The sequence below is a fragment of the Ailuropoda melanoleuca genome, chromosome 12, assembly GCF_002007445.2.
Source record: "Ailuropoda melanoleuca isolate Jingjing chromosome 12, ASM200744v2, whole genome shotgun sequence".
Taxonomy (NCBI): domain Eukaryota; kingdom Metazoa; phylum Chordata; class Mammalia; order Carnivora; family Ursidae; genus Ailuropoda; species Ailuropoda melanoleuca.
This window is the reverse complement of record NC_048229.1, coordinates 26,459,853-26,468,505: the sequence shown is the minus strand read 5'-3', so window position 1 is coordinate 26,468,505 and position 8,653 is coordinate 26,459,853. Positions and strand designations below refer to the sequence as shown.

Sequence of the window (8,653 nt, the reverse complement as noted above, 5' to 3'; positions counted from 1 at the left end):
GGGGCGGCCGGCGGGCAGGCGTTCCGCTGTGGCAGCTGCGACGGCGCCTTCCCGCAGCTGGCCAGCCTCCTGGCGCACCAGCAGTGCCACGTGGAAGAGGCGGCTGCCGGGCGCCCGCCCCCCCAGGCGGAGGCCGCCGAGGTCACCTGTCCCCAGGAGCCGCTGGCCCCAGCAGCCCCTGCCCCGCCCGCGCCTGTGCCCGCACCAGCTTGTGCCGAGCGGCCCTACAAATGCGCCGAGTGTGGCAAGGCCTTCAAGGGCTCCTCCGGGCTGCGCTACCATCTGCGGGACCACACGGGCGAGCGGCCCTACCAGTGCGGCGAGTGCGGCAAGGCCTTCAAGCGCTCCTCGCTGCTGGCCATCCACCAGCGCGTGCACACGGGCCTGCGGGCCTTCACGTGCGGCCAGTGCGGCCTCACCTTCAAGTGGTCCTCGCACTACCAGTATCACCTGCGGCTGCACTCTGGTGAGCGGCCCTACGCCTGTGGGGAGTGCGGCAAGGCCTTCCGGAACACGTCGTGCCTGCGGCGCCACCGGCATGTGCACACGGGCGAGCGCCCCCACGCCTGCAGTGTGTGCGGCAAGAGCTTCGCGCAGACCTCCAACCTGCGGCAGCACCAGCGCGTGCACACGGGCGAGCGGCCCTTCCGCTGCCCGCTCTGCCCCAAGACCTTCACGCACTCGTCCAACTTGCTGCTGCACCAGCGCACGCACTCAGCCGAGCGCCCCTTTGCCTGCCCCATCTGCGGCCGCAGCTTTGTCATGGCCGCCAACCTGCAGCGGCACCTGAGGACGCACGCCCCCGCCCCCACGGCTGCGGGCCCCGCAGCCCCCACCGCAGGCTCCCAGGCCCCTGCTCCGCTGGCCGCAGCCCCAGCCCCATCTGCCACCCAAGACGTCCACGTTCTCCCCCACCTCCAGGCCACGCTCTCCCTCGAGGTGGCAGGGGGTCCGGCTCCGGCCCCTCCCCCAGGCCAGGCAGCCCCCAACTCCCAGACTTTTCTCCTGGTGCAGACCGCCCAGGGTCTCCAGCTCATCCCCAGCAGCGTCCAACCCCCTACGCCCCCGCCCCCACCGGCCCCCCCCAAGCTCATCCTGCTACCCTCCTCCAGTACCGGTGCTGGGAGCAGCCGCGGAAGGCAGGGCCCACGGGCTACCGGGAAATCTGGTCAGGGGCCTGGCGTCGTGTGGCTGCCAGGTCCTGGGGGACTGGGGGTTCAGGGAGGGGGCAACGCAGGGGCCAGCGGGGGAGGGCAGAGCCTCATTGTTCTACAGAATGTAGGGGGTGGGGAAGCAGGGGCACAGGAAGTGAGTGGGGTCCAGCTCCAGCCCCTCCGGCCAGCCCCCGAAGTGACCACTGTTCAGCTCCAGCCGGCCCAGGAGGTGACCACAGTCCAGCTCCAGCCAGCTCAGGAAGTGACCACGGTCCAGCTCCAGCCTGTGGCAGGCCAGCTGTCCAATCCCAGTGGGGGAGCTGTGACCACTGAGGCCCCCAATCTGCTGGTGGTTCAGAGTGGTACAGCCGAGGAGCTGCTGGCCGGTCCTGGTCCCGGGGAGACAGGTGATGGTGAGGCCAGTACTGGTGTCGTCCAGGATGTGCTCTTTGAGACGCTGCAGACAGACGAGGGGTTGCAGAGCGTCCTGGTGCTGAGTGGGGCAGATGGGGAGCAGACCCAGCTGTGTGTGCAGGAGGTAGAGACCCTCCCCCCTGGGCTGGCTGAGCCTCCTGCCCCAGGCCCACCAGGACAGAAACTGCTCATCATCCGCAGTGCGCCAGCCCCTGAACTGCTGGAGAATAGCAGCGGTGGGGGAGGCGCGGCCACGCTGCAGCTGCTGACCCCACCAGCACCTGGCCAAGTCTCTGCCCCAGTGGGCATCTCTGCGGCTCCCACCTCCCAGATGGTACAAGTGGTACCCACTGGCGCTGCCCCTGGAAGCATGACCCCGCAGGGCTTGCCCTCCATCCAGATTGTCCAGACTCTGCCCGCAGTCCAGCTGGTGCACACATTTTGAGGAGAACCACTGAGTTCTCTTCTGCCCGACACAGAGACCCGGACTCACTGCTTGGGCTGGGCTGGGGGGAGGGGAGCTGCAGGCTGGGCTTGCTAATAAAGACCAGAATCTCCTTTCCGTGTTTTGTTTTCTCAGGGGCGGCCGGGGTGGGGGGAATGTCATGGCCATAGCCACTGCTTGAGAGCTTGGAGCCTGTATCTTTTGCTTCCTGGCTCTCAGGTGACTGACTTCGCGATTTGGGGCCCGCCACTTCTTCTACGTGAGGTTCTGTTTATCCTTAAAGGGATGCATCTAGAATCCTGGTTCTGCCACTTGTTCGCTGTCACCCCACCTCTCCCCCATCTGGAAAGTGGGTGGGTGGGAATCCTTATCCCGAAGGCCCCTGAGAGAGAGCCTAGGTGGGCTGGGGTTTGTTCCTGGGGCCAGGAGTTTGGGAGCTAGTGAGCCCAGGGGCGGCCCCTCCCGCGAAGGCCCCGGAGCCAATGAGAACTGATGCGCTCCCATCACCGCGCCCCCACCGCCTCTCAGCTTGCTTAGCAACCAGGGCAGGTCAGCGAACGTGCGCTTCTCCTCGGCGGGCCGGGTAAGTACCGTTCTGCCCCATCCCCTGCGGCCCGCCCCGCCCCGCGACTGCTCGCGTCTCCTCCCTCTACCCCAACCCGGGTGGCGTCGCTGCTCCCTGCTCAGGTACCTCTTCGGCCCAGCCAGGACGCTTGGTAACCGTTGCTAAGGCAGGGTGTGGACCCCGCCCCCTCCGTGCGCGAGCGTGACGTCACTTCCGCAGGCGACCCCTTGCCGACCCTGCTGCCCCCACACCTAGTCGAAGGATTGGCGAGACCTGCAGAGGTACCTGCGGTGTCTGCTCCTGCGTCGCGGGTGGGGGACGCCTGTGGGGCAGGGAGCGTGGTCCATGCCCTGGCTGTTGTGGGGGGGAGTTCCGCTAACTCCCCAGGGCAGCCCCGGAGCCTGGGAGGGAGCCCCGGGTTGCAGGGTGCTGGCGTCCGCAGGGCTTGTAGGGGTACTCGCCGAGCACCGCGGCGGGCGGAGGGGGGGTGTCCGCGAGACTGGAGAAAGGTCTCGGGGTGGAGAGTGAATCCCGTCCTGCCTGGGACCTCGCTTGGGGGTCCCGAGCGTTCCCAGTGTCCCCATCTGGACCGTGCTGCTGCTGGTCCCCATGCCTGGAGGTGCCCTTCACTGACGCTGGCCTGCTTGTTTCCACCAGGTGCACGCCTGCTCCCTTCGGGGGCGCTTGAGCCTGGGGGCTGACATGGCCCCCGGCCACCTGTCCGTGCGGGAGATGAGGGAAGATGAGAAACCCCTGGTGCTGGAGATGCTGAAGGTGAGAGCAGGCGGGGCACATCGTGAGTGGCTCCAGCCACCTGCCTGAGCCAGCCTGGACCCCTGGAACGTGATCTTTTCCTCCTAGGAGGCTTCCTGGCGCGGTCCCTTCTTTTTCTAGGGCCTTCTTCCTACCCCTAGGGTCAGAAAGGCTTTAGAGACGCCTGGCTGGTTCAGTCTTGACCGTGGGGTTGTGAGTTCAAGCCTGACTTTGGGTGTAGAGATTACATTAAGAAAAAAAAAAAAGTTTTAATAGCTGGAGGGTGGTGAGATGAGCGTGTCACCAGCTCCCTCTGACCTCTGCAGACTTCAGTCCGCCCTGCACCAGCCCAGCCTCCTCCCCAGCACTCTTCAGCAGAGCCATTGGGCCTCAGCCTGGCGCTGGGTCTGCCCCCGCCCCCTGTCCAGAGCATGCTGCTGCTCTGAACTGGGGCAGTCCTTTGTCCTGTTCTGGCCGCCGTCTCCCTTGCAGCCTCACACCTGCAGCTCCCCTGAATCGGGTGTCCCCCCACAGCTCCTAATTCACTCACTCGCTCAAGGCCCTGTGTGCTGGACTTTGTTTCCTGGAGCCTAGAGCAGACGTGGTCCTGTTGCCTGCCTGTTCCTTGGCTGTAGGCCCCATCACACCGCCTTCCCTTCTCATTCGGGAACTCCCACCTCTCCGCCCCTGCCTGGGCACAGCCCACCCCCTCTGCTCTCCCCGGATGTCTGACAGCACAGGGGCCCTAGCGTGATGGAAGGCCCAGGCCCCCGATGCTGACTGCTCCTCCTGCCCACAGGCTGGTGTGAAGGACACAGAGAACCGTGTGGCCCTCCACGCCCTGACACGGCCACCAGCTCTGCTCCTCCTGGCCGCGGCCAGCAGCGGCCTGCGCTTCGTCCTGGCCTCCTTTGCCCTGGCCCTCCTCCTGCCCGTGTTCCTGGCTGTGGCAGCCATGAAGCTGGGCCTGCGGGCCCGATGGGGCTCACTGCCTCCTCCAGGCGGCCTGGGGGGCCCCTGGGTGGCAGTGCGCAGCTCGGGTGATGTGTGTGGGGTCCTGGCCCTGGCCCCAGGCTCCAGTGCTGGGGACGGGGCCCGGGTCACCCGCCTGTCTGTCTCTCGATGGCACCGCCACCGAGGTGTGGGTAGGCGGTTGCTGGCCTTTGCCGAATCCCGGGCGCGAGCCTGGGCGGGAGGCATGGGGGAGCCCCGGGCCCGGCTTGTGGTCCCAGTGGCTGTGGCAGCATGGGGCGTGGCGGGGATGCTGGAGGGGTGCGGCTACCAGGCTGAGGGGAGCTGGGGCTGCATGGGCTACACACTTGTGAGGGAATTCAGCAAGGACCTGTGACTCTGGACCCCGGCGGGAGGGAGAGCACTTAGTGCGTGACTGCCGAATGCAGGTTCTCCCTCTGTGAAGCCCCAGCCTGCCCGGGGCCCAGAAGCAGGCCTGCAGAGGGCCAGACACCCCACTGCAGGCTGATGTCTGTCTGTAGTGTTGGAACTTCTCACAGAGGTCACCCTATCCAGCCCCCGACCCAGATTTCATCTGCACTGAGAAATCTCTTCGGTCTGTCTGGAAAGGTTGCACCATTTGTGCTATAGGCCTGAGCCCAGGAGAGAGATGTGGGGAGGAGGAGAAAGGGCCCGCCCCCGTGGGTTAGGACTTGTGGCAGGGCACCCCAAATGGGGACAAGGCCCTCCTGGGAGTGGGGAGGGGTTTGATGACTGCTTGGAGGGGATGAGCAGAGCTTGGCAGAGAAGGGTAGTCTGCCCAGAGAGAGGCCCTGGCAAGGACAGGGTGGGCACAGGGCTGCCCACGCCTGGCCCCTCCCTGGAAGGTGAGCTGAGAGGGGCGGCCAGACCCATCTGGTTTTTTGCACCCGATTGTTAATAAAGCCTAAAACTGCTGTGTTCCGAACTCTCTCTCTCTGATGCCTTTTCCAGTCTGTCTCTGACCACCCCCCTCCTGTCTGGCTTCTTCTTTCCCCAACTTGACATTGTTGCTGGGGGTGCTGGTCGGGGAGAAGGGGAGGCAATGAGCTCACGGCAGCCCTGCTCCCTGCCAGCCCTCTGACTCACGCTCCCCATTACCGAATTTTTTCCGCCTCACAGCTGCCTGGTGCAGAGAGCGGGGGGCAGGAGGGAAAGAGAGAGAGAGAGAGAGAAAGAGAGAGAGAGTGTGTGTGTGTGTGTGTGTGTGTGTGTGCGCGCGCGCGGACCCTCCCTCACCCAAGACTCAGTGCTTAGTCAGCCTGCTCCCCCCCCAACTCCACTTTCCCTGGGGTTCGACCAGTGCTCTCTCAGATGGGGGTCTGAAGGGTTTGCATTCAGCCCCACCAGGGCCAACCAAGAGGGGTTCCTCAGTCTCCTTTCCCGGTCCAGGAAGTCCTTCCTGGTGTCTGGCTGTAAGCCCTCTTGCTGCTGGTTTGAATCCACGCTCAGTCCGCTCCACCCGGGGCTCACCCTGTCCCCTAGCTGGACAAGGGGAGCAGATGGAGGCTGCTCGTGTGTGCCTCTGTCCCATCCCTCTCCTGCAGCCCGCCCTCCCCTAAGCATCTCTAAGCACAGCAGGGCGCCTGGCCTGGCAGCTCGCCGCTCCCTGCGGGAGTTTGCGGTTGGACACCCTCCCTCCCCGCCACCACCCCCCTCCTCCTCAGGCCTCAGCTGCCGGCCAGCCCCCTCCCTGCCCCCCTCCTGTCCCCTGCTGCCTCCTGGGCAGGCAGCCTCTCTTCCTTCTGGCAGAGCGTCCAGCCACTGCCTGCTCCTCCCCGGTCCAGGGCGCCTCTGGCAGGCGTGTCCCTCCCTCCCTCCCTCTCTCCTTCCCTCCCTCTGGTGGCCGCAGCCTCCTCCCCTCTCCTGCTCGCGTCCCCTTTCACCCCGTCCCTGCCCTGGAGTCTGCAAACATGAGGGTCTTGGCCTGCCTTATCGGTGAGTGACCCCTTCTCCTTGGGGACTCAGGGACCTCTGACCCCTGAGCTCATACACTTAAGCGACTCAGACTTCCGGGGCCCCGTCCCTGGTGCTTGGGATAAGGGACATCTGGTCCTCCTTGCTTGATCCCCCAAGGGACCCAGCCTTCTGCACACCCAGTCCCACCCTCTGAGGACCCCAGGGACTACCCGCCCCCCCACCGGCCCTGACCCTGAGGGGGGTCACTTGCAATTTGATATTAACCAGGCCCCTTAAGGGAGCACAAAGGGCCTGGCTCCCAGCCCTGACCCGAGGCATGTGGGGCCCCGCCAGTCTCAGGGACCCGAGTCTTGCCCAGCCCTCTGCCCAGAGTCCTGCCTCCCAGCCATGGGGTTTCTGGTTCAGAGGTGTGCAGATTGTGTGTGTGTGTGTGTGTGTGGTGTGTGTGTGTGTGTGTGTGTGGTGTGTGTGTGCTGGGGTATTTAAGACAAGGAGAAAGCAGCCACTTGGGCCTGCCCTCACTCTACCCTACCCCTCCAACCTCCCTTCCAGCGGCTCTGATGGGAATCCAGGCTGTTGGTAAGTGGTCCTGAGCACCTCTGTCTGGCCTTGCCCAGCTCCAACCCACCCCTCTCCAGTCTCACCCTGCAGGGGGACCCCTGGTAGCCCCATGGCCACCTATGACTACAGGCACTGCTGTCCAGTCTCACCCTGCAGGGGGACCCCCGTGGCCTCACGGGCACCTATGACCTCGGCCACCACTCCCCCCCAGAACCACCGTTGACCAACCTCCCACTTCCATGGGGGCCACTGCCCTCCTGGGAACCCAGGAGTTGGGGCCCCCACCAGTGGCCAGGGTGGCCGGCCTCGCACCACACCCTGCAGGCCAGCCCCTGGCCCTGCTTTTCCTGGGGCCCCAGGGATGTCACAGCCTTTCCTCTGTCCCCCCAGAGCGGCTGCGTCTGGCTGACGGCCCCCACGGTTGCGCTGGCCGCCTGGAGGTGTGGCACGGCGGGCGCTGGGGGACGGTGTGTGACGATGGATGGGACCTGCGGGACGCGGCCGTGGCCTGCCGGGAGCTGGGCTGCGGGGGTGCGCTGGCTGCCCCCGGAGGCGCCTTCTTTGGGGAGGGCACGGGGCCCGTGTGGCTGAGCGAGCTGGCCTGCCGGGGCAGTGAGGGGCAGCTGGGGCTCTGCCCCCACCGTGGCTGGAAGGCCCACATTTGCTCCCACGAGGAGGACGCAGGCGTCGTCTGTGCAGGTGAGAGGCCCTGGACCCTCCTTTGGGGGCACTCCTACAGACATGACCCAGGGACTCGGAGGGTCCAGAATTCCAGGCACCTGCACCTCTGACACCCCCTCCAAAACCAAGTGTCTCCCTCCAGGACTCCCAACTGACCATTGCCTGGGGTGTGCCCTGTGCCTGCCTGGGTCAAGGCCTGCCCCTGCCAAGCTCCTGTGCTGTCCCACAGGTCAGCGTGTGGCTAACTCCAGGGACGGGGACGATCCACCTCCCATCCTGGAGAGAGACCCCTGGCCAGGGCTGTCTGAGGAGCTGAACCCTGGCTCTGAGGAGCCTCCCGTGACCCATGGTGAGCCCACCCTGGCCACGCTCTCTCTCTCCTGCTTTCAGCTGTGAGGGAGAGGGGTCTTCCGAGCTAATATCCTCAGGGCACAGACAGAGGCACTGGCTTCACCACCTCAAGGGGCCCGTCACATCCCCCTTCACACCCTCAGGGACTCTTTCAGGCAGCACAGTGCGGGTGCCCAGGCGGGAGGACAAACAGCTCCCCACCGACCGTGCTCTCCCCACTGTCTCTCCCAGCCCCCCGCCCAGCTGGGACCCCACAGAACAACTCCAGGAAGAAGAGCCCGCGGCCACTCAAGCAACCCAAATCCACCAGGGCCCCTGTGCTGACTGCTGGAGCCCCCCGACATGGTACGTTCCCTGCAGACCTCCCCGTCACAGGTCTGGCCAACTTGGACTGACCTGGGGACCGCCCGGGTGCCTGGCAGGGCTCCAGCATGCACTCCATCCCTCGGGGATTCAGTGGGGCCCAGGCTCCCGTCGTGCCCCCCACCCCACCCGATCAGGGGACCCAGCGGACTGCTCCCTGGACCAGAAACCCTGCCTCCCCTGGGATCCTGGCACTCCTCTTAAAGTCCAGCTGGCAGGTGGCTCTCGGGTCACTGCTCCCTCTGGGGCTCAGTTTTCCCAGATGGAAAATGAAGTGTGTTTGAATCTGCTTATCCCAAACTGCCTCGCACAAGACTCACCACCCTCTCCCTCTCTGCCCATCCCCCTCCCTCTCTTCCGATCCCCCTTCCCTCTTTGCCCATCCCCCCCCCCACCCAGAGCGGCTGCGCCTTGTCTCAGGCCCCCACGGGTGCTCCGGCCGCCTGGAGGTGTGGC

At 65.7% G+C, this 8,653-nt stretch overlaps 3 protein-coding genes across 13 annotated transcripts in view; all 3 read left to right on the top strand.

The window, feature by feature from the left end:
• Positions 1 to 2,127, top strand: part of ZNF628 (zinc finger protein 628) — a 6,790-nt gene extending 4,663 nt beyond the window's left edge. Inside the window, exon 3 of the mRNA XM_034638087.1 lies at positions 3 to 2,127. Within this exon, the coding sequence (XP_034493978.1) occupies positions 3 to 2,013 (2,011 nt within the window). The 3' untranslated portion in view covers positions 2,014 to 2,127. The remainder of the gene's footprint in view (positions 1 to 2) is intronic.
• A 409-nt stretch (positions 2,128 to 2,536) lies between these two features.
• Positions 2,537 to 5,249, top strand: NAT14 (N-acetyltransferase 14 (putative)). Of its 5 annotated transcripts, none has more exons than XM_034639412.1 (4): positions 2,548 to 2,596; positions 2,718 to 2,859; positions 3,236 to 3,352; positions 4,131 to 5,249. In XM_034639412.1, the coding sequence occupies exons 3-4, from the start codon at positions 3,281 to 3,283 to the stop codon at positions 4,677 to 4,679; spliced, it is 621 nt and encodes a 206-aa protein (XP_034495303.1). In that variant the 5' UTR covers positions 2,548 to 2,596; positions 2,718 to 2,859; positions 3,236 to 3,280; the 3' UTR covers positions 4,680 to 5,249. The 5 variants fall into 5 exon arrangements, with proteins under 5 accessions (XP_034495304.1, XP_034495303.1, XP_002926433.1 ...); XM_002926387.4 differs by having other exon boundaries at positions 2,569 to 2,596; positions 2,701 to 2,859; XM_019807147.2 differs by having other exon boundaries at positions 2,574 to 2,596; positions 2,722 to 2,859.
• Positions 5,250 to 6,022: 773 nt separating this feature from the next.
• SSC5D (scavenger receptor cysteine rich family member with 5 domains) overlaps positions 6,023 to 8,653 on the top strand; it is a 21,890-nt gene continuing 19,259 nt past the window's right edge. For 2 of the 7 annotated variants that reach the window (XM_034639405.1, XM_034639404.1), the window contains exons 1-6: positions 6,048 to 6,259; positions 6,794 to 6,820; positions 7,193 to 7,501; positions 7,713 to 7,832; positions 8,066 to 8,179; positions 8,597 to 8,646. In XM_034639405.1, coding sequence (XP_034495296.1) covers positions 6,235 to 6,259; positions 6,794 to 6,820; positions 7,193 to 7,501; positions 7,713 to 7,832; positions 8,066 to 8,179; positions 8,597 to 8,646 — 645 coding nt within the window. In that variant the 5' untranslated portion in view covers positions 6,048 to 6,234. Of the gene's footprint in view, positions 6,260 to 6,793; positions 6,821 to 7,192; positions 7,502 to 7,712; positions 7,833 to 8,065; positions 8,180 to 8,596; positions 8,647 to 8,653 lie in introns of all 7 variants that reach the window. The other 5 variants (XR_004619223.1, XM_034639409.1, XM_034639407.1 and 2 more) reach the window with 5 other exon arrangements.